The 23,621-nt window shown below is 50.0% G+C and overlaps 1 protein-coding gene across 11 annotated transcripts in view; it reads left to right on the top strand.

Annotated features, from left to right (window-relative positions):
- Positions 1-23,621, top strand: part of MSI2 (musashi RNA binding protein 2) — a 379,830-nt gene that overhangs the window by 226,193 nt on the left and 130,016 nt on the right. For all 11 annotated transcript variants that reach the window (XR_012499468.1, XM_074342750.1, XM_074342751.1 and 8 more), the window contains one exon: positions 15,371-15,419. Coding sequence is in view for 10 of the 11 variants with exons in the window: in XM_074342750.1 (XP_074198851.1) it covers positions 15,371-15,419 (49 nt within the window). In the remaining variant the exon portion in view is untranslated. The remainder of the gene's footprint in view (positions 1-15,370; positions 15,420-23,621) is intronic.

The following is a 23,621-nucleotide window of genomic DNA, read 5'->3' as shown; positions in this document are numbered from 1 at the left end:
CGTGTTGATTGAATGACTCTGAAAAATGAGTGAATGCATTCTAAAGGCAGCGCCACTGCCTCTTTCTGGATGAGGGGCTGCCCAATTGCTGAATGAAAAGAGCTGGCCAGCCCAGTCATTAGGGCTGGAACTGGCACAGGACGGGAGCCTAGGCCTCTGGGCAGCTGTTGACTTCTGGCTAGAGCCGCTTTTCAGGTACAGGACGGCACAGAAGGCCTCTGACTAGCTTCGAGCTTCTGACTCAGGTCCGGAGCAGGAGTGACCTCAGTGAGTTCATTTCCTCACCACAGCACTTAGAGGCTGAAGGGCATGGGTCCGGGCTCGGTGGGAGGTAGCAGAAGCCGTCTCGTGCTGGCACACGCCTGTTTCTCTTGCCTTGGCTGGTTTTCCATGCTTCTGAACCCTCGTGGCAGGGCATGGCTGCCCCAAGTGTGGCAGGAAGGGCCAGACAGGTGTTCAAGAAAGTGGCCAGTCCAGGCATGTCGTTTCATCCTCAGTCCCGCTTGCTCAGGTGAAGCCAGCCTCGCCCCTGGTTTTAAGCTCACTTCGTGTCAGTGTCAGTTGAACTAGGAAAGACCTCGGGTACCATGAACAGCCTTAGACGTCTCTCCTAACCAGCTCACCGAGACGGTGATGATAGGGGAGGATAGCTGTTTAATTATCCGGAAAGCTGCACAGGAGTTAACTTCCCTTAATGCTCGTAACAGCACTGTGAGGTGGGTACCAACTTAGAGGCATAGTAACAGAGGCACAGAAAAGTTGAGTTACCTGCCCAAGGTCACAGAGCCAGGGAGCAGCAGAGCCAGAATCTGAGTCCAGGGAGTCTGCCCCCCTCCAGAGCTTCTAGTCATCCCTGCCGAGACATGTCCCATCAGCAGAGCTGGGACCTGGGTCCGGGAGCCCCAGTAAACACTGCTTGTGGACACAAGCATTGTAGGCAGAAGAACGATGATGCCTTTTATAAACCTACAGTCCCATGATGTCCACAAGCCAATGGGATTTGGCAAAAGACAGAACCACAGGTCCTTTCTTACATTTACAACTTGGTGGTGGTGATGGTGGGGGGGCCCTTTACTCTAGTATCTGAAAGGAGCCCAATCCCCTGGGCTCTCAGAGCCTGTGGCCAACTCCTTGGGATTCACCTGTGACTGTCAAGGGCCGGCTCCTGAGTGCCACACAGCACCTAAGGTCTTCCAAGGCATCTTGGCCCTGGAAATGATTGTCACTCTCTCAGAAATCTGCGGCCCTGGAGCTAAAGAGGGGAAAATTACAGATCTGAGCAGTTGAGGAGCAATTTAATTAAAAACAAAAAGAAATGTAAATGAATTAGCCAACAGTCTTCATGGGGCAGCATCACTGGCAGAGGAGGCCCGTGAGAGGAGGAGATTAAGGCGGCCTTTTATTTATTAAGTTCCGTGGTAATGGAACCCTTAGGCTTGACGGGGTGAGGGTTCCTCGCAGTCTGGCGTGTGGCACGCATTTGTCTCTGTTAATTTACACAGGGAAGGGTAGTCAATCTAGGAACGTGCTGCTAGCTTCTGTGCTGTTTCACAGGGGTATTTAAAGTAACAGCACCTGACAGTTTACCAGCAGCTAAGAGGTTTTTCTGCTTCAGGAAGCAAAATATTGTGTGAGTTGTGCAACATGTATAAATGATTTGAAGAATTAGGGTGCAGCAAAGAGTACAGTTTTCAGCAAAGAGCCGAAGGCTTCGTCACATGGTAAAGTTAGCGAGTGGCGAGCGGGCTGGAGTGGGTACAGCGCAGGTGAGCGGTGTGGCTTGCTGTCCGTCTTTAATTTCCTTTCACCCTGGCCCCAATTTGAATTGCCAAAATATGTTAGATGGCGGTACGTTATTTCATTTGCCTGCTTTGTAGTTCCTCTTTACCTCAAACAGATGAAAAACATGGGACTAAAGCAAATTGACAGCTCTTGAAATGAGAAAGATCTTTATCCTTCAGAGTGTTGATGTAGAAATAAATAGAAGAAAAACATGCTTGTTGGGTCTTGAAGCAGCTTAAGTTGGTACCTTTTTTTTTTTTTTTAAGGGTAGATGAAGGTTTTTCCCTCTCCTGTTTTCTCCCTTAGGGAGTTGTGTGCTTTGGGGATTAAGTAGGAGGTTGGTTATTCTGTCAATACTCATTTGCAAAGATCTGAGTCATGGTCAGATTTTTTTTGGGGGGGCGAAGGGGAGGTAATTAGGTTTGTTTCTTTGTCTGTTTATTTAATGGAGGTACTGGGGATTGAACCCAGGACCTTGTGCATGCTATGCATATGCTCTACCACTGAGCTCTACCCTCTCCCCATGCTCAGATCTTAACTCACAGATCAGGCCGGATCTCCAAACAGGCCAGAGGTGTGTCCAAACCTCAGGGCCGACAGAAGGAGCATGCGGCTCAGGTTGATGTCATTACATCCAAAATCTGTCAGGCATCACGGTTACCCTACCCCAGACAGCATGGGGACCAACTAAAATGTCAGGCGTGCTTGCTTTCGACAGAGTACCCCCAGCTCACTCTATCCCTGGTCACCCCAAGCTGCCAATAGCCCCAGTTACAATTATGACAAGTGTCGGTAAATACATTTCCGCATGTCTGAAGTAGTAATAAGTACAATTTGGTGTATGAAATATGGCAAAAGATTTAAGATCCGTGTTTTGAAAACTGAATGAAAGACAGGGCCTTGATAGCTTAAAAAAGAAACAATGGAAACCACTAGATTTGAGGCTCTTTTCTATCTGAAATTTTTTTCTTTATCCTGCAAAAAAAATACTCCTGAAACTCAAACAACAAGCACCATGCAGTTATTTTTGCATTAGTTACTCTAGGAGGTGCTGTAAATTTCCAGGGCCGTATATGAAGTTTCTTGAGATCCAGGGAAGATGATGAGATGGGGGCAGTGGGGACCACCAACATGGATATTCATGTGACACAACACTATTTCCCAGTAGTAGATGCCAGCGCCGAATAGGAGACGCAGGTAGGGGCTAGATCCTTCTACTACAGGCGTACCTTGTTTGTGCCCATGCTATCCAAATCAAGAGACGTTAGGGCATAATTATTTGCATTATGCACTGATCTGCCACTGAGTTTCTTGATATAATGAGCCCCCTTGTGGCTTTTAAAAAATTATTATTTTAAATGTTTAGTTTTTAATAGTGTGGGACTCACAGAAAGTTGTAAGAATAGTACAAAGAGCTCTTGTGTACCCTTCACCCAGCTTCCCACGATGATAGTATCGCCCATAACCTTAGCACGTTGTCAAAACCAAGAAATTGGTGCTACGACATCATCAGTTTTAACAGGCACTCGTGGGTGTGCGCGCGCGCGCGTGCGTGGCTGTGTGTGTGTGTGTGTGTGCTGTTCTTTGAAATTTTATCACATGTGTAGATTTGAGTGACCGTGATCACAATGGGATACAGAAGCGTCCCATCATCACAGAGAAATTCCTCCTATAATAGTTCCTCCCTTCCCCCACCCCAACCCCTGGCGATGACTAATCTGTCCTCCACCACTGTAATTTTGTCATTTCGAGAATGTTACAGAAATGGAATCATACAGCATGGAATAAGCCTTTGAGATTGACTTTTTTCAGTCAGCACAATTCCCTCGAGATCCGTCCAAGTCGGGTGCCGCTGGTTTATTTCTTTTTATTGGGAGGAGTATGTGGGATGTGCCATGGTTGGCTCTGCCATTCTCCTTGCTCTCTGAAATAGGGTTTATTTGCATGAATATGAGTCATGACAGCACAGCACAGAAAGCCAGGGACCCTTAGGAGAGTGAACCTCGCTCATCCACACTAAGTTCACTAAATTGGAGTTGGTGGTCGTGAGCGCAAAGTCTGTTCCTCCATTATCAAGCCCTAGTCTGACAGTTGCTCGCTGAGCGCCTGCGTGTGCTGCGCACTGGCGATAGCATCGGACAGTCACTGGCCACCCACTGAGTGCTCTCCTGTGTGTTACGTCACTAGTTTCTGCTTCTCCAGGCTGGGGTGAAGGCTGCCTGTGATCTTCACCCCTTTTCCACACGAGGAGACTGAGCCACCAGAAGCCCCACGCAAGATGGTGCGGAGGTGGATGTGGTGGAGCAGAATGGAACCCAGGACTCCCGAAGCCCACCCGGCTCCTCTGACCCCGCTGCTCAGTTTGCCTGGCATCGCCGACAGCCAGTTTGCTCCTTTGCAAAACAACTGGGCTGGACGCATGTCTTTCTGGCCTTTTCCGGCTCAGATATTTATGATCCTACCTGAGGAAGAAGTGTCTTTGCTGAGTGAGCAAGTCCTTTAGCCCTTGTTGCTGCATGTGAACTTGGCTCTCGGCTGCATTCTGTTAGCCATTGTTTGAAAAATGCTTTGGGAATTTAAAAGTAAAAGTAAGGATTCCTTAAAAAATGGTCTGCAGTACAGACCTTCCTTTCTTTTGCTGCTGTTTGGTAAGGTCCTGGGGTCAGGGCTTGAATTCAGCCACCCAGGAATCTTCTCAGGGACCTGGGGGCGGGCTACTTTAGGGACAAGAGTGCAGGAGAGATTGGCTTTCATGTGGCCCAAAGGGGAAGAGTGGGAGCTTCCCGAGATGCCATTAAGCCCCATTAAGAAGCTCTGGGGTGAGTGGTACTTGGTGCCCTGAATCAGGTGCCTGATGCAGTTTGCAGAATTCTGTCCTGTGCCAAAAGTGGGCTTCAGGTCAGAGGAAGCTGCTATTTTGGGCATCTGAGTGCTACTGCTCCTGAATTCAGGCCTGAACAGCTCAATGGAGGGGTGGAGCAGAGATGCTCTGAGTTTTTGAAGCTCCAGAAAGGGTTCAGAGGAGCCTTGGAGAAGGGAGTCCTGCACTGGGTGGGAAGGGGAGAGGTGACCTCTGGGTCTGATTCTGAAACAAACAAACCTCCATTCCTCCTCGACTTGAAACATTCACTGCAGGTCCCCTGGTGGTGGAGAGAATCACAGGCTGGTGGAGAGCAAAGGGGGACCGCTCTTATGACCTCTGGCAGGTCACCTCCCCCTCTCCAGGTGCAGTCAAGGAGAGGAGGGGGCTTTGGAATCCAATAGACCAGTCTACCTCCCATCCCAGTGGTGGAGTGGTAGGCAGGCACCATGGTGTGGGGGTGTCAGGAAGCCCAGGGGTCATTTTAAACCCAGATTCTCTTCTTCTGTGCTCTGCAAACAACTCTGTGTCAGCCAGACGGGAGAGCCTTGATAAATACTAGTTAGTGAATAAATGTGTCACCTTGGCCAAACTCTCCCTCTCCCTCATTCTCTATCCTCGCCAGCCAGTCTGTTAAAGGGAGAGGGATGGAAGGTGCCTGAAGTCCTCTCCCAGAGGGTCACACACCGCAAGTTCCATGCCCCAGGGCCCGGAGATGCAAGAAAGCCCTCCATCCCATCATCAGGCCATGCCATTTACCCTCCCTACCTTCCAGGCTGAAAAAAGATGCAAGTTGCCCAAGGGACTGAAATCAGGATTGGAACCTAGATTCTCCAAGCCTGCAAAACTCCGTTCCCCCCTCTCCGCTCCCCAAGCGTGTGGCTGCAGCTACGCTTGTCACCATTCGAGATTGCATTGGCCACAGGAGATGTGGATGATTTTTCCATTCGGTCCTGATGTTTATTTCATGCCCATCAATATCAGCCCATATTAGGACAGATGAGGTGGTTATTTACAGGCTGTGCATTTTCACACTTGGTAATTATAAACCCTTCCCCGCTTCGGTCAGACTCGTGGAGATCTATTTTGGCAATTAGCAGTTTAGTATTTGTTTAATGGGAATGCAAGAGAGTGTTACGGCACATCAGTGCTCCGCTAATGATTTGCCTGTCTCCTCCGGAGCTGGCAGGTTTGGGCCTTTTTCACGGTAGGTGAGGCCTGATGGGGAGAGGCTGGAGAGGGGGAAGAGGCGCATTAGGCGGTCTGCCTGTCCCTCCCCCGCCTGCAGGCGCACACTTGCATGCCTGCGTGCACGCATACACTCACAACCAGGGCTGCAGACGGGCCATGGATTTCCAGAGCACAGCAGCCGCCATGCGAAGGCGCCTCACACGAGAGGCCGTTAGGCCAGATGCCATTTCCGTGTGACAGCTGTCAAGCCTGCCGGAACCAACTGCTTCTCCTTCAGCAGCTCGTGCCTGGCCCCTTCGCAGCCTCCTGTCTAACCCTGGCTGGGATGTCCCCAGAGAAAGCCTCCTGTCGTGCCCTCCAGGTGGTTGGTGCTGGGCCCGGGCTTTGCCGGCACAGCCAGACCGGAACCCCCACCTCAAGCCGAGGTTGTACAGGCAGATTCTTGCTTCCTTTGCTCTGTGTTGAGATGGAGTCTCCTGGGACTGCTGGTTTCCTTAGTGGCTGTCCCTTGATGTGACCCGTCTGCAGTGAGAAGACTCACAGCATTGGGCGTGGCTCCCCACTTAACAGTGTGGGCAGTGTGTGTGCGCGCGCATGCGCACACACATGAGATTGCTGGGGTGGGGCAGTGACTTGCAACAGATCTGTTATGATGAGAGTGTCCTATGCGTTAGGCACTCACCACCCACCACCTTCTGAAGGCTTCCTAAGACTCTGGGAAGCGGGTCTCACATCAGGAACTGGTGGTCTGAGCCCTGGACTCAGTTCTGAGACCCCTCCGCCAGTTCCAGCCCTGCCACTGGCTTGCTCTGTGACCACGGAGCAGACAAGTGAGCTCTGGGCTTCTAGAACTTGCCCATCTAAAAGGAGGAGACCCCTCCATCCTCCTTGTTTCCCTTTGTCTCTCTCTAAGCATCCCCTTCTCCCCTGAGCCGTAGCCGTGTACAGCTATCTCCTTGGTTACCTCATCACCTCTCTTAACTCTTTGGTAGAGTTTTAAGGCAGTGTTTGTAGGTTCGCTTAGGAGACAATGAATGGCACTACACTAAGCCCCAGGGATTCAAAAAACAGAACAGTTAAGGGCGACTGGTAGATAGACGTAGGGATGCATCTGGTTTTAAATCTGGCTCCACCATTTACTGCGTGTGTGTGATCCTAGGCAAGTCACTTAATCACAATGAGCCACAATTTCCTTACCTATATAATGGGTGTGATAATATCTACCTCAGAGCTATTGTGATAATTAAATGAGCTTTGTAAATTGCCTTTTAAGCTCCAGTAAATGGTAGCTATTACAGTAGTCATTATTTCGGGGGAAACAGTTCGTAGCCGAGAGTCTGATATTTACTTGCGGAATCAGAATCTCTGAGCAGGAGGTTTGGCCTCCCTTTATGTAAGTGAAATATCTGAATCTCCAGCATAGAGTCATTTGGAGACCCCACACCCTTTAATTCCCATGGGAAATGGTTTATAAATTCATAACTACTATCTGATGAATACTGGGGTTGGTTTGTTTTTGTTTAAGTTAAAGGGAAAAGGGAAGACCCTGCAAGAATTAAAAAAGAAAAAAGAAAAAAATAGGGCCGGTAAAGAAGAGTCTTTGTCAATGGGAATAGAACATTCTGCCCATCGTAAGACTTGGGAGCCTTCTGTGAAGAGTTTAGGAAATGTACTTAATGCCACTGAATTGTTTATCAAAAAAGGGTTAAAACGGCACATCTTACATTATGTCTGTTTTACTGTCAAGAAGAAGTTTGGGAGGAACTAAGCAGACTTTTTGTCTTGTTACTCAGTTAAGACATAGGTATGAGTTAAAATAGACAAGCTTTCAGGTGGATGCAAACTAGAATTTTTTGAGTTTTAGAATGAAGGAAAAAGCGCCTAGCGGCGGCAGGACCAAAACAGTGAGGAGAGCCCCGGAGGAGCCACTTGTGGCAAAGGGCCTGCTGGATCTGGACTTGGGCAGGGGACAAAGGCCAGTCTTTAGGCTGCCAAAGATCCAGGTAAAGCCCTTTTTATGGGGCCCCTCTCCACACATATATGCTGTGATTAAAGTTCAGCTCAGCTGTGTTTAGCCATTTGGAACAGTGGCTCTAATGACTGCACCCTGGAATCACTGGGGGAGCTTTAAACACTCCTGTGCTGGGCTCCCGGCTCTGGAATGCTGATTTAACTGGTCGGGGTGTGGCCTTGGCAGCAGGGACTTTTTTTAAGTTCTTTGGGTGATTCTGGTGAGCAGTCAAGGTTGAAAAGCACTGGTGGCAGATTTCAGTGTGAACTAATGGGATTTTCCCACCTGCTCCCTTTCCTCCTCCATTCTTCCTCTTGGGCAATGATAAAAGGTCAACCCTCCTCACTTGTTGTGGGAATGGAGCCTACCGAGAAGTCTCCTTTCCATAAACTAGATGCCCTTCTTGAGCTCTGGGGCAGGAGCGGAGTTGGGTTTGTGCAGGCTGGTTGGAGGAGCAGCGGAGAGCGGTGCCATCCTATGTTCAGAAACGATCCCGGGATAAGGCAGCCTCCGTCTCCAGCACGGATTCCAGGCTCCTTTGTCCTGGGCAGTCCTGCCTCGTCTGCGTGACTCACTCCACTCTTGTGGCTTTAGTGTCTTGAGTTTATAGAGCATAAGCAGGCCTGTTAAACCTCGCGCGCCGTAGTAGCACGGTATTGCGTTTATGGGCGTTTATTTAAACTAACGCTTGAAGCGTTTGAGTGGGAGCAAGAAGCAAAATTGAAGGGCATTTGTTCTGGGGGAGTTTGAAGAGCTGCATTTCTTCTTTTCCTTTTCCTCTCCCTCCTTGTGTCTGACCAGATAATTTAAGGATCATTTGGAGTGCCGTTTCCTGCTTTGTTCTTGATACGTATGGTGTGTGGGCGTGTGTGTATTTGCATCCCAAGATGGGTAGGAAGTTTCTCAGAGTGCGTTGGCCAGCCACAGCAGAGCTCTGAAACATCCTCGCAGCACCGAGAATTTGCAGAGGACAAGTGGTGAATCTGATGCTCCTGGATGTTGTCCCAGCAGGCTCTGCAGTCCATTTCAGCATTCTAGGCAAAGTCTCTAAAAGTGGATCACAGGTGACCATCTCATACAGTTCTCTCCTTTCACAGATGGGACACTAAGGACTGATAAAGGAGGTGATTTGTCCTCAGGGAGCTCCTGGTGGGGCTGGGATTAGAACCTGGATCCTGCCCATGCTTGGTGTAGCACTGCCTGCCATGCTCAGCTGCATCCCAGCTCTTGCCAAGTTATTTATTACCAGCAATGCTTTTCCCTTTTGTTCCTGGGAACTAGTTTTCTGTGTCCCCAAATCAGGTTCACTCACCTGCTGTCTACATGGGGAGCCAAAACCACAGGCAGAAGTGGCAGTGGTCTGGGAGCACACACTAGGGCCCCATCCTTTGGCCAACCAACCTGACAAGCAGAATTTCTACCTGAGGAGCGTCTTTGCTTTGTGACTTGAGAGGGTTCATCTTCAGCCAGTACATGAGCTGGGCTGGCTGAAGTCTAACCTCTGGATATGGTCGGCATCTTCTGGCAACTTCTAAAGTCACCCAGCAAGAATGTCTGGCTCACAATAAATCTTTTGACTCATTCTCAAGAGGGTTCACTCATTCATTAAATGAATTAGGATTAGAGAGGCATCACCCACTGACTTGAGTGCTTATTACTGCAGATTTTCATGGTGCTCATTTAGTGAGGAGTGTGTTGCCAGTTTCTCTTGGCATTTCCAGGATCTTGGTCTCCAACCTCGCTGCCAGGGTGAAATTTAGAAGTGGCCCCTCCACACCCTGGTACCTGTATTCCACTCAGAATGTAGAATCAATAGTTGAATACTCAGCTCACGTTCCACCTTTTACCTCCTTCCACCCCTTTTCTTGCCTTCGTTCACTGTCTAGTACTATTTGAGACTGCCTGTGTATCTTCTTACAGACCAAAAGCTTTTTTTTTTTTTTGAGAGCAGTGACCATGTATGAGTTACTTGTTGCCACAAGAATGCTGTGTAAGAAACAAGCACAAAACCTCAGTGGCAGACAATAGCTGTTTATTTTACGAATTGAGAGGCCACTGGGCACGGTTCTGCGGATCTTGGCTGAGCTCAAGCAACGGGCAAGTGACCAGCTGTCAGCCCCTGTAGGTTGGCCCCAGCTGGGGCAACTGAGGGGACTTGGCCCTCCTCCATTTGTCTCTCATCCTCCAGCAGGCTGGCCTAGGCATGCCCTTCTCATGGTGACGGTGGAGGTACAAGAGAGAGCAAACCGAAGCACACAGACTCTCCCAAGGCTGGGCCCCAAACAGGCATACCACTCTCTCCACCTCTTTTATTGACTGTAACTAGTCAAGTCCAGATACACAGGATGGGGAGATGGATTCCACCTCTTTGAGAGAGGATCTACCAAATTACAGGGTAAAGGGTGTGGGGCAATCCATACACCGTGGACCTATATATAATCTGCCTCTTATTTGGACTTAGGCTGATGCTTTGCAAATAGCATATGCCTAATAATTACACGTTGCATTAAAGTAAGTAAAGTTAATTTATTAGATTTTCTAATCCAGACTGAGTTGGCCAAATGATGGAGATACTAGCTGGAGTTGATCTGTTAGAAGGAAAGTTTCTGTCATCCTGGGAGAACCCAAATTTTTCCTGCACTGGGTGCAGGGACAGCTTGGTTCCCACTAAGAAGTCCCTCTTCTTGTCATCTTTTCCATCATAGGTTCTGCTGTCGTCATTTTCTGGATTTTGGTGTGTAGACGTCTGAGAGACGGGGAACACAGAGGGGAGACCCATTGCCACACTGACGTGCCTTGGTTGCCTCTGGAAGGGAAATTTGGTCCATATATTGAGCACTGAGTGTCTGTAAAAAGGAAGAGGCAGTTCTGTCCAGTGGCTCTAACTTACGCTCTTATTTCTCATCCCTTAGAGTAGCGCCTGGGAAGTCAGGTCCACAGGCCGGCTGCTGCGTCAGCATCACTCAGGAGCTTGTTAAAAATGCAGACGCTGCACCCTGAATCAGATATCCTGCAGGAGAGAGGCCCAGGGGAATCTGTGTTTTTAGCAAGTTCTCCAGGTGATTCTGACTGGGAGGAGGTTTGAGACGCCCTGCCCAACCCCTTGGGCCATAGAGGCTGACAGCGTGGCTCCCCACTCTGGACTCTCAGACGTGGGGAGTGCATGGTGCACACCTCTGAGGAGGCCACGGCCACGTGATAGAGTTACATGTTAGGGACCTCCTGGTGTCTCACATCCCCAGCCATCTCACTTAAAAGTTACTTGTCCTGCTCTCCTGCTGTCGTTCACAAAGATATAGCACCGAGGATGCCAGGGCCACATTTTACACCTGCCTTAAGTTATTAGAAGGCATATCTCAAGGTTGGAACAAGTTCCATCTCCTCAGACAGACCTGGTGTGTGCCAAGACATGGGACACAGTCTGCTCAGGTTCAGACACCCCCTCTTCTTGCTCCCTCTCTCCAGGGACACCCAGGACTCCTAGGCTTGTGGGCCCCCACCTCTGGCACAGAGAAATCAGTATGGCTGGTAAGGGCACCGTCAACACAAAATAAATACCAGTGCTGATCACAGGGAGGAAGGTGACATTTCTCCTGGGTTAACGGGGTTTTCTCCCCGAAGTCGGAGAACTGTGTCCCGCCCTCCGACTCTTTTGTGCTCTTCTAGCACACTGAATAAGCCCGTGTGCTGAAGTTGATGACTGCCAGCCAACTGATCTACCTGTGTCTGTGTGTGTGTGTGTGTGTGTGTGTGTGTGTGTGTGTGTGTGTGTGTGTGTGTGTGTGTGTGTGTGTGACAGACAGACAGACAGACAGACAGACAGAGTTAGCAGTTACTCACTCCAGGGCTGAATCCCAGCTACCTTGACTGTGTCCCTCATTGCCCTGTGATGGAGGCTCACACAAGCCGCTTCTGTTTGATTCACAGAGAACCGTGAGAAACAGCCCCGTATGTGAGGCCGTATTTTTCATTCTATTCAGCCTTTGTATATTCAAATTCTTCCCGTTTCAGCTCTTGCTGTTCTGCCAGATTTCCATTGCATTGATGGCTTCTCTGAATTAATAAGTGTTTTGCAATCGCTGAGAAGTTTTCTCTCCCTCCAAGCACCGGGACTTACCCATACTGATTTTTTTTCTCCCTTTTCTCTTTCCTTTCTAGCTACTTCTTAGATGTTTTATTTTGTAAAGCGTTAATAGAATTTTTTTTCTTTCACCCTGGCGCTTTGTCTAGTCAGGAGGTCTTGGCGAGCCCCATTGTACACCTGGACTATGGAGGAAAGAGCTCTTTTCTTTACAACAATAGTTGCCCCCAAAACACACACAGCTCCTCCTCCTCACTCACCAGGGTGGAGAGAATGTTAGGAAGACAGCGGCAGAAAATGTCCAAACATAGGAAGGAAAAGAGGGACCTCGGTACACCCTGTGGAAAGGGGAGTTTTGAAAATACATTTTTTTTAAATTCAAAATGTTTACTTCCTAAGGGGAGCTGAGTTGCAGTACCAACACATGGCCAGCGCAGAAGGGAGGCTGTTTTTCTTACTGTTAGGCACTTTTAGCTCAAAATAAGGACTTGGCAAACGTCTCAGAAAATATGGCAATGGGTGCGAAACAGATGTCACATTTACCTGTGCGATACCCGGCAGGCCTCACCCGCCACCCACCTGCACCCCAGGCACTGGAATTCTTAACGAGGCCCAGGGTCTGAGTCTGCGATACCATATGCTCAAGTGTGACGGCTCTGTGTACAAACAAACCGGTTGATCTTCTGGTGGTTTTGCTTGAGGGGCGCACAGGAGGCAGACGGCTGTGGTGTGTGTAGCTTCTGCCGGTGTCGGGGGGACTCAGCAAGCCTGCTTGGCCAGGGCTGGGTATGGCGAAGGCACCCCTTCTCCAAACTGGCATCCCCTACTCCCCTCAGTCTAGTCCCTGGGAGAGAGAGGGCAGCTTCCTGCTGGAGGAGCAGTCACCATGCAGGGCCATTTTCCTCCCAGTAACTGACTTCAGAAATGGGGACCAGAAGGGGAAGGCCCCAGGAGCCTGTTTGTTCAGGCTCGGTTGCTTAGCAACGCAAGGGGGCCCTGACTCCAGAAGGGATTTTGAAGCTAGACCAGTCCCTTCGAGGTTTGTGTCTGGCTTGCCTACCCCCTCTTGCATTCTTACCTTGACTTTGCATTTCCCCCTATTATATTTGATAGCATCTAGAAAAATAGATTTGATTTGTCTGGAGGCACCATTTTAAACCTGGTTTTATTGCTTCGCCCGATGTCTTCCCCTCCATTGGAGATTGTCGTCTGCGAGGAGTGAGGAATGAATAGCCTCTGATTCCTTTTCTCAGCTGGCTTAGCTCAGGCCCCCAAGCTCATTTGTGAGCCTTTGAGCTCCAGTGAACAGTGCTCGGTCCTTCCCAGCCACACGCACACACTGAGATTGCTCCAAGCACGGAGCCCTTTGGCTAACAGTTTTGTCCACCTACAACCACTTGGTTTGGTTGTATTTTTCCTGCCAATCTTGTCCACAAGATACATGAGGAGATCAGGCTGCATACCTGGCCAGACAGGTACAGTCTGCAGGTAAATGGCTGATTGGTTTAGGGCAACACCTGCACTAAAGATGTGTCTTTTGTGGAGCAAATAAAGGATTGGAGCATGAATAAAAGGAGTGGAATTCAGAGCCAAATCTGGTTTGATAAGTGTGAGTTTCTTGAGATCTACATGGGACTTGAGTGTGGATCCTGAATGTCTAGAAATGTCTGTCTAAAAGGGTTGCAGGATGCATGGGAGGATGAGGAAGGGACTAGGAAGAGAGACAGAAGGATGCCTTTGCTACTTTCCTCTCTTTAATGTTTTTGAGAAGGTCCTAGCGTCAGTGTATTAGTCTGCTGGGCTGCCAAAACCACAGACCAGGTGGCTTAAACAACAGAAATTTACTTTCTCACAATTCTGAAGTCCAGGATCAAGGTATCAGCAGGTGGTTTCTTCTGAGGCCTCTCTTCTTGGCTTGCAGACGGCCACCTTCTCTTTTGAGTCTTCACGTGGTCTTCCCTCTGTCCCCGTGTCCAGATTTCCTTTTCTGACAAGGACACCAGCTGTACTGAATCAGGGCCCACCCTAATGACCTCATTTTAACTTAATTACCTCTTTGAAGGCCTATCTCCAAGTACAGTCACATTATGAGATACTGGGGTTAGGACTTCAATATATGAATTGGGTCGGGTAGGGTGGGGGGGTACAGTTCAGCCCATAACAATCAAGATGTTAAAGTTCCGTTGTTTATAACTGGAAACAATTTAAATATCCATCAGAAGGATAATTAAGTAAGCTATAGCTCCTTCTTCCACGAAGTGTTACACAGCTGTCAGGACAGTATTCACGGTACGTCACATCCATTAGGATGACGACTAGTTTTTTGAGAAAAGGCAGAAAATAACAAGTATTGGCCAGGACGTGGAGAAATTGGAACCTTTGTGTACTGTTGGTGGGAATGTAAAATAGCACAGCCACTGTGGAAACAGTATGGCAGTTCCTCAAAAAAAAAAAAAAAACAACAACAACAACAACAAACTAAAATTACCATATGATCCAGCAATTTCATTTCTGAGTTTACACCTAAAAGGACTGACAGTGGGGACTCAAAAGACACTTGTACGCCCATGTTCACAGCAGCACTCTTCCCAGTACTAAAGCCCAAGTGCCCATCGATGGACAGATGGAGAAGCCAATGAATGGGATGTGGATGAACCTTGAGGACGTTCTGCAAAGTGAACGAAGCCAGTCACAAAAAGACAAATGCTTTATCATTCTACTTATATGAAGTATTTAGAGTCATAGAGACAGAAGGTAGGCAGGTGCCTGCCATAGACTGAGGGGACGAAGGGAGAGGACAGTTACTGTTTCCTGGGGATAGTTTCAGTTTTACAAGGTGGAAGATGTTCTGGAGATGAGGGGTGGTGAGGGTAGTCCGACGTTGCGAATGTGTTTAATACCACTGAGCTGAACACTTACAAATGGTTAAGATGGCAGTTTTTGTGGTATGTGTATTTTACCACCATTAAAAAAATTAGGAAAAAAAGATAGTATTCATGATAGTAGTCATCTGGGAATTGTTTGCAATATTGTGTTGTTATTTAAAAAAAAAAGAATGGGAAATTCCACTTATAGTATGATTTAAACTATGTTGAGGGCGATGGAGTACAGCTCAGTGACAGAGCATGTGAGATGTCCTGGGTTCAATCCCCAGTACCTCCATTAAAAAAAAACAACTGTATTGAAATAGGCATGGTTGGTTGGTTGGTTTTTAAGGCAAAAACTGAAGGGAAGTACCCTAGATGTTAACTGTGGCTGTGCTAGGTTGGAAAGATGGAAAAACAGTAATTTCTTTTTTCTTTCTAATATTTGTATTTTCAAATAATTTTTAATGAGCAACCATGACTTCTGTCATGGAAACTGCCACCCCCATCCCGAATATATAATATTTTGTATATTTTGTTAAAATTCCTAAAGCAGGCTCTGTTTTGTACTTGTTTTGCAGGTGGAGGATGCAATGCTGATGTTTGATAAGACGACCAACAGGCACAGAGGTAAGAACCCCAGAGTGAGAAGGTTCCCCCTTCTGCCTCTCCTGGCATCCGTCTCTTCCCATCCCCAGTCCTGCAGACAAAAGATACAGTGACTGTTCCAAAGTCAGGCAGGTAGAGGTGACGTCTGTTAAAGATCTGGATTGATGGAGGCCCACAGTAGCACCAGGGGCTGATACTGGACAGTTAAAACCCCATTTCCTTTTGGCTCATGAACTGTCATTTAATTATGCAGCCACACCCAACACGCGTTCTGATAGACTTTTCTAATCCTGGCTTTCTGAGTCTTTGCTAAACCACAGCACTAAGCGATCCAAGTGGAAATTATTCACAGCAATTACTCAATTGAGTTCTCAATTTGCATTGAAGGAGGTGGTTTAGAAGCACACTGTCAATCTAAAGAGCCAAAAAACAAACAAAAAAAAGCCTCGTCTAGGTTTATTCGACGTGTACAGTGAGTACAGACTTGAAAGTGCCCTTCTGTGCCTCTTGGAAGTTTGGAGGGCACCTGCACTTCCTGTGTTTTCTCCTGTGCTCTTACTGTCCTGTCCATGTTTTAGAAAATGGGTCTCATCTTGGGGTCCATGAACCCCTGAAATGACACACAAAATGTTTTATGTTTTTCTCGGGAGAGCCTTTCTAGCTCTGAATTGATTCTCAAAGGGGTCTTTGACCTCTTCCCACCTCACTCCCCCCCCCCCCAAAAAAAAGAACATGGTGAAATTATTGCCTTAAACAGAAAAATCGGTTGAATCTAGAAAATCCTCCCCAGAGGAAGCAGGGTCAAAAGTTACGGTTTAGCATTCCATGCGGCTCTTCTCCAGAAGCCCCTGGTTTGCAGGGGGTTCCTGTTAATGGGGTGTTCATGAGCAGGATTTCCGAAGGGGAGTGGCAGGAAGCAGTGTTCTTGAGAGAAGGAGCTGTGAACAGTGTTTCCTTGCCACTCGGATTGCATTTAGATGTTTCTTGTGTTGTTTACATTCTCGCTGTCACCTGTGATTAGAAGCAGTTACCCAGCCCTGACTGTGTGTCTCTCCTGTTTGGAGCAGGCAGGCTGAGTGGAAGGGAGGAAACAGCAGGATGGGAATCGTTGCTTGCAGGGGTGGGAGAAGGAGGGGTGTCCTGTGTGTGCCTGGAAGTCCGGCATCTCCTGCTTCCATCCACAGCATCCTTAAAAGGCAAAATGGAAAACTGGGCAGAAAACCGGGGCATCAGTGGTCTATTTGTTGGGAGGGGATGGGGAGGGAGTGGGGGACGAGGAGTAGGGGGAGGCAAGGAGAGAAAAGAATTGCTGACAGGTGTAGAAGAATCGCCTTTGTCTCCCGCAAGGCTCTGGAGTGAGAGCCAGGAGGCGGAGGAAGGTGGTGCGGGTGATGGCGATTCTTGATACCCTTGATCACCGCGTTGATCTTTACAGTTAACCAGGCACGGCTTGCACATGCGTCGTCTGGCTTGATCTTCTCAGCAGCCCCAGGGGGGTTGTTGTGACTTTGGGGAAATCACTTAGCTGCTTTATGCCTCAGTTTACTCATCTGTAAAGGGGGATAATATTGGTACCTCCTTTTAGGATTGTTTGGAGAGTGTAGTACCATCCACTGTGCATAAATGTTAGCTATTATTACCATTCTCCTCATCACCACCATTTGTGCATGAGATAACCAAAGCTCAGAGTGGGTTGGTACCTTCCAACCCAAGGTCAGAGTAGAGACTCACACCTGGGCTGGCTGATTGCAAATCCTGCTCCTTGTTGTCTCCACACTGGGACGGGTTTGTTAAGGAGAGTGTTCTCGTCATTTATTTCAGGCTGGGCAAGGCCCATCTGCACGTGGCACCGGTGTTCATAATCCCGGAAGGTTCTTGAGCGGCTTCTAGGCAGTATTATTGTCATTCTGGTTTGAATATCAGTGTATAAAGGATTTTGACCTCCTGCTCTGTGTCAGGCCCTGTGTTGGAGGAGGTGATGAACCATCTCGTTTAACCCTCACAGCCGTGCAGGGCAAGTTTCAGGCTCACCGTCTGAGGGTCTTGAGAGGGCTGATGACTCTGGGCGTCAGGCCACCCCGCTGGTAACTGACAGAAGCAGACTCGCACGCGGGTCGTCAGGAGCCCGGACACACCGCAGAGGAGGTGCCAGGGAGCGTTCTCCCGCTTCTAACCCAGATGCCTCCTGTTGTGGGGGGTTCTCTCCCCCTTCTCCAAAGGTGCTGGGCGCAGGGACATGGCGGTGGTTCCTCTCTGACTGGGTGAGGGACATGGTTCCTGTTGTGAGGGGGGGAGGTCATTCCACGGCCCAGCTCTTGGGGGGGGCTTCAGGAACGTCCTCGCTTCACTCCCCCAAGTCAAGGCTTCTGGTGGTGATGGCGGGAAGGAGGGTGGGCACGGCCCTGCCCGACCCCAGCCAAGACAGGGCCATGCCCGGCATCCTTCTGCCCTGACAGCGTTTAAGATTCCTGCGGTAGGTGCAGGACCCCTTACCTACCTAATTCGTGGAGTCAGAACAAGATGAAAGGCAGGGCCTCTGATTCAAAAAGTATTAAGAATTTCAAGATGACAGTGGAGCAGTCAACCAGGAGTAGAGAGAGCTCTTCTGAGCACTGCGCCCCATGCCCCTCCAGGAACTGGCCTGAGTGGATGTAGCCTGTGCCCGTGGGGCGGGAAAGAGAAGGCGGGAAGGAAACTGAGCTGGGGAGGCGCTGTGTCTAGAGGTTTCAACAGGAGGCCCTGACACCCTGCCGCCCCCTCCTCCTGCTCCCGCTGTTCTGTCTGTGTAGGGGGACTTTGGCCCTTCCACACTCTCCAGCCCCTCCGAAGAGCTCAGAGGAGTTTCTCTTTTGACTGGGTGCTGAGGCTGGGGTAATTAGTGATTCAGAGCATTAGAGGAGGAAGGAATTTAAAAAAAAAAAAAAAAAAAAGAACATAACCACAACAGAAACACAAATCACGTATGTAAAGCAAGCGGGCCCCACACCCCTCGCCTGACGGAATGTGCGTTTGGAATCGGGTGATAAGCGCAAGAAGATAACATCCTTCTGCAACCACCTTGCCCCAACCTTCCCTTCACCTCCTCGGCTTCCTGTTTCCCATTATCTTATCAGAGGAAAGTGCTGCGGTGGCAGAAGTTGAGGACACCTCTCCGGCTGGCACTGCCGCCAGCTTCCTGCTTAAAGAGGCCCAGACATTAACCCCTGTGTGTTGGCAGGACCTTGCTCAGCATTTCCCGTCGACTTCTAACCCAGCTCCATTGGGCAGCCTGGGCAGTGACTTGTCCTCAACCCCAGGTGTTTTGAAAACCACCTGTGTGCCCTTGGAGCCATGTCCGCTGCTATGCAGGGAAATCTCCGTGGACCTTGAGGCCTGGCCTGCTGGGAGTCAGGTCGGCCAGACTTATGGGACCCACTCAGGCCACACTTGCCCTTGGGAGCCAGGGGTTGGGGCAGAATTTCTACTCCTCGCTGCACAGTGGCCGCCTCCTGCCCTATGCCCCGCCCCGCCGCGCCCATCCCGTAGCAGGCACAAGCGTGGTCCTCAGTTACATCTGCATGGCACCAGCCTGTGTTTCTTCCCACTTGACATCTGTGCTTGGACCTCAGCAGCACCGTGGAAAAGCACCCCGGGGACAGCAGACAGTGAGCCCTCCTAGGAGGCGCGTCTCCATCCTGGGAGCAGGAAGGTCATTCAGCATCTGACACACACGGAAGTTGGGCATCTTCCTACCTTCCTCCTTTGAGGAACCACCTTCCTGCTTCTGCAGCCCCTTTGTGTGTAGCTGGGAGCACTTTTCCTAACCTTTCTGAACCCCTCAGGCTCCGCCTCTGGAAAATACAGGAACTGGGATGGATGAGCTCCAGGACCTGACGTATGTTTCTGGCTTTTAGCTTTTGAACTGGAAGTTTGTCCCAGATAATTTCCTTTTTGTTTTCATTTTCTAACTGAGAGAAGCCAAGCTGTTGTCACAGGTTGGGTTCCCTGGGACGGGGCTCAGCATGCGGGAGGTTCACTGGAGGTGCTCCTCACGGGGGCTGGGCGGCGGGGGAGGCCCTGGGGAACTTGAAGAGAAGGTGGTCCTTCAGCTGCCCAGCTATACCTGTATGTTGATCAGTCATTGGATGCAGTGACCTGGGAAGTACACCCTTGGGCTTGTACTGAGGAAGTCCTGGAGGGGACCAACAGCTGGGGCCGGGGAGTTGGGGGGCATCGTCCAGCAGCACTCTCAGTGGCTGGAGAACACACCCTCCATTCCTGAAGGGGGTCCTGACATCCTATCACTGCACACATCATGGTAACAGGGTGGTCCTGTGTTAACCAGGTCATGGTAACACTCCCTGTAGAGCCACTCTGAGCATGGTGCCTACACATATTGTGAAATCCTTACAACAGAGAGTCGTGGGTGAACCGAGCTGCCCTGAGTCACACAAAGTCGGAGCAGAGCTTGGACGTAAACCCAGCCTGCCTGACCCTGAGCCCATGCCCCTTACCACTCTGTAAGCACAGGGCTATGCAGTGGTTTAAAGCAGGGGAGTTGGGTGATTTTAAGGACTTAAGCACATTATTAGTCCTTCTCCACATCTATCTGCTTGCTGGACTGTGGGGTACCTCCATTTTCAGATGGAGAAACTGAGGCATGTGGCGTTTGGGACTGTTGCACAGCGGGTCCCTACAGCCGGGCGAGGAGCTGAGCTGGGTAGAGGATGGGGCCTTCCTGGGCCCCGCCCATTACTTCATTGCTTAGCGTGCTCTGAGGCTATTTGTGCCCAAGGGGAGAGAGGGAATGGTGGCTTTCCAGTTTCAGAGTCATTTCATTTGCTCTCTAAACGTTCTGAGAGGAGGGCTGAAAAATATTGGGCTGGTCATCAAAGGATTTAATCATTGGGGGAAAGTTTGTTGCTTTATCCTTGCAAAACTCAGATAAGATCTTGAATTCAGCATTAGGTATTGATCCCAAGAGTGGGGCTGGAGGGGGTCAGGGAGGAAAGAAGCAAGCAGGTGCCCTGTGCTGGTGGCTGGGGGGAGGCTGGTTGAGAGCCGGGGGAGGGAGGGAGGTGGAATGGTTCAGTGCACTCTCTCCACTCGTCCCACATCAGCTGTTTGAGAAAGTGGGCGGTGGGGATACTGGATGCTGAAATACATCTCTTGTGGGGGAAGGGAGCCCCCCATGAGCTCATTCCAGGGGAGCCTCAGCTCTGCCCCCTCCCTCTGACCTCAGGGCCTGCACTGGCAGGTCCCTCTAAGCCTGGCCCATCAGGGGAGAGCTGGGTGGTTTAGGGGCCCAGTGGAAAATGAGCTGAGTGTCTTTGAAGCTTATCAGGTCGCCTGCTGAGGGTCAGCTGGAGAGGGAGTGGTTTCTGGCCAAGTACAGAGGAGAGACCTGGGGACAGGCCTTCTCACTCCCCGTGGCTTCCATCACCCAGCAGGCCTGTTTGCTCCGGAGCATTGCCAGAGGCGAAGAAACAGGATACTCGGAGAGAAAAATAAAGATCTGTGTGATGTATGATAGCTCCTCTCCCAACTCTTGGCAGTTGCTTATTAAGAGCAGTGCTAATGGCCCTGGAGAGGAGGCAGTGCCCTGTACAGACCTCAGCTCGGGGGGCCTCTGTGAACCCCAGAGAGCACCAGCCCCAGCAGGACCCCGGACAGAAAGAGTGCCTTCCCAGGCTGGCGGTGCCCGTCCGGAGGGAGCAGCTTTCCGCAGGCTCACCTCAAGGCAGTGAGACCCGGCTCGGCGTCTCCCGAGACGCTCGCTCGTAGAGCATCTCCAACCCGAAAGGCAGTTGGCTGAAGTTTTCTGTCTCCATAATTTGCATAATTGGGTTATTTATTAAAGTAGTGCCAGTAAGATGGAGCTGAAGCTGTGATAGAAGATAATGCTTTTCTAAGGAGAAAAAACAGCCTTTAACGTTCTGACTACCTGCCAGACACTCACTTTTGAAATTGACCTCTGAAGTCCAGACTGACTCTTCTCTGTATGCTAAAGACCATTAAAAAAATCACACTAATTCTTTGTCTATTGGTGCCTGTTTCCCAAGGGGGAGGAAGGATGTAAAAAGTTTCACAAAGGCCTAAATTAAATTGAAAGAAAAAGACATTGCTTCCCTTGTAGGTGTGGGATGTCAAAGATAACATGTGTATTTCCTAATGAGGTCCTGACATTTTGACTTTATTTACCTGGGGGAGAGGGTTGGGACTTTACAGCCTGTAAACATGACTTTATAGGATGGAGGAAGAAGTGTGTTGACAAAGAAGAATAAGTCCCGCTGGGTGGGAAAGGGTTGTTGGATGGGGTAGAAAGCGTGCTAAGGGTTTGTTGAACGACAGCTGGTGAGGACACCTGCGCTGATGTGACGCTGGGGCAGCCTGCACGACACCGGTGCCCACTCGGGGTCTGGAGCAGGATCTGCTGCCCGGGTCCACGCTGCTCATGCCCTTTGCGTCTCCCCCAGATCCGCCCACTCATCCGCGTGCTCGTTGCCGATGCTGTTAAGTACCCGTCACACTCGAGCCCAAGTCTGAGATGTATTAAGGGGTTTATATGGAAACCTATAAGCCAGCAGCTGATCATTATTGGTATTGATCCCCGTTCTGTACCTGAATTGGAAGCTGTTGGTCTGTCACAGGCCACTAACCAACCGAGGGTCTTGGTCGCACAGAGCTTTGAGCCTAGTCCTCAGTGCGATGTGGTCAGCGAGCCTGGCAGTGGGCTCTTTCAGTGAAGGGTTAGATCGGGTCAGGTGATTATCCTCTTCTCTTCCCAGAGGGGACCAGTGTCAGTGTAGGGCCCCTGTTTAAGAAACATTGATATTGATAAATCTGGACTCTAAGAATGTTAGAATAGGGTAGAAACTCAGTATGATTGAGTCTTCCCCAGTTCCACCTGGTTGGGAAGCCTGGAGGGTGGGGCTGGCAGTGACGTGGACGCTAACTACTGCCTTTGGGTTCTTGGAGAGGTTCTGTTGGAAAACAGTTATGTGCAGACTTGAAGTTGGAGGCACTTCAGTTATAAGGAGGAAGAACTGCCAAGTCCCATGGTGGCATAAATGGACAGCCACTTACCTCTCCACTGGATACTCAGGACCTGTGTTCAGTGCTCCGGGAGACCTCCTTCTAAAGCCGGGTGTGTAAGGGATGCCCACCAAGAGGGTGCATCCAGCCTCTTCGCTCCCTTGCAGGGCTTTGCCCAGAGGTTGTGCAACCTGCCCCCACCCTCAGCCCCCAGCACAGTCCCCTCAAGGCCTGACCTGTTCCCCGACGTATCTCAGGACCTCCTCCAGGGTCCACGAGAAAGGGCAGCCAAGGAGGGTGAAGGAGGGGAGCTGTGGCCCCCACCCTGAGCCATCTCTCAGAGACCAGCCTCTGGAGCTGTCTGTACATTTTATTTTCTCGTTAAATAAACACCATTAGCCTTCCCGAGAAATTGCTGCAAACATGACCTCGCAAATAACCAATTAGAAGGGCAGAGTGGAAGGGGAACGTGAATTTGAAAACATGCAGAGGAGGCCGTTGGTGATTCCTGTAGATGCCCCAGCCCAGGCAGCATCGATCTGAGATCTTCTTCATTTCTGACGGGAAAACAAGGAGTACGCTTGAATTTTTTTCCCTGAGCTAACTAAATTCCGGAAGCGCCCATCCTGGCTCTGTCTCTTGAGATATTAATCAACACAGGGGCTTGGTTTCTGTTCACCTGCTTTCTCGGTGGATGGGGACTAGAGCAGAGTCTGCAGCACCCTGCCAGCGGGGGGCCAAGGGCCCGGGGCATTTGCCCCCTGGATGCCCTATGATGTCCTAGCTGTAGAATAAATCTTGGACTCTTTTCCTTTGGAATAAAAGCCCTGGTACCAAAAGGCTGATGCCCTTTTAGGTCTTCCTGCCTCCCTCCTGGCTGTGGAAGCAGAAAGGGAGTGGGCCCCGGGTCAGCCACTTCATTGACCCAGAAACGGATTTTTTGTGGAGACGGACAATGAGGCTTTTGTTCGGCTCTGTTCCCATAGAGGCCCAGCTCCGACTCTCACATGGTTTAAGATCTCGGTGAGGGCAGAGCCTGGAGGCCTGAAGAGAAAGGAGCCTTCAGCTCGGAGGCTTGGTTAAAGCCCTGCCTTTCTCAGCATCACTGCGCTGCTGGGGTGTGTAGGGGACTGGCCCGGGGGGACCAGAAGCTGGGGCGGCTGCCTCCTGCTGGGACTAGAGGAGTCCCCATTATGTGCGGCTCTGGAC

The sequence above is a fragment of the Camelus bactrianus genome, chromosome 16 (assembly GCF_048773025.1).
Source record: "Camelus bactrianus isolate YW-2024 breed Bactrian camel chromosome 16, ASM4877302v1, whole genome shotgun sequence".
NCBI lineage: Eukaryota > Metazoa > Chordata > Mammalia > Artiodactyla > Camelidae > Camelus > Camelus bactrianus.
Note: the sequence above shows the minus strand (reverse complement) of the source record. Positions and strands in the feature narration are given on the sequence as shown.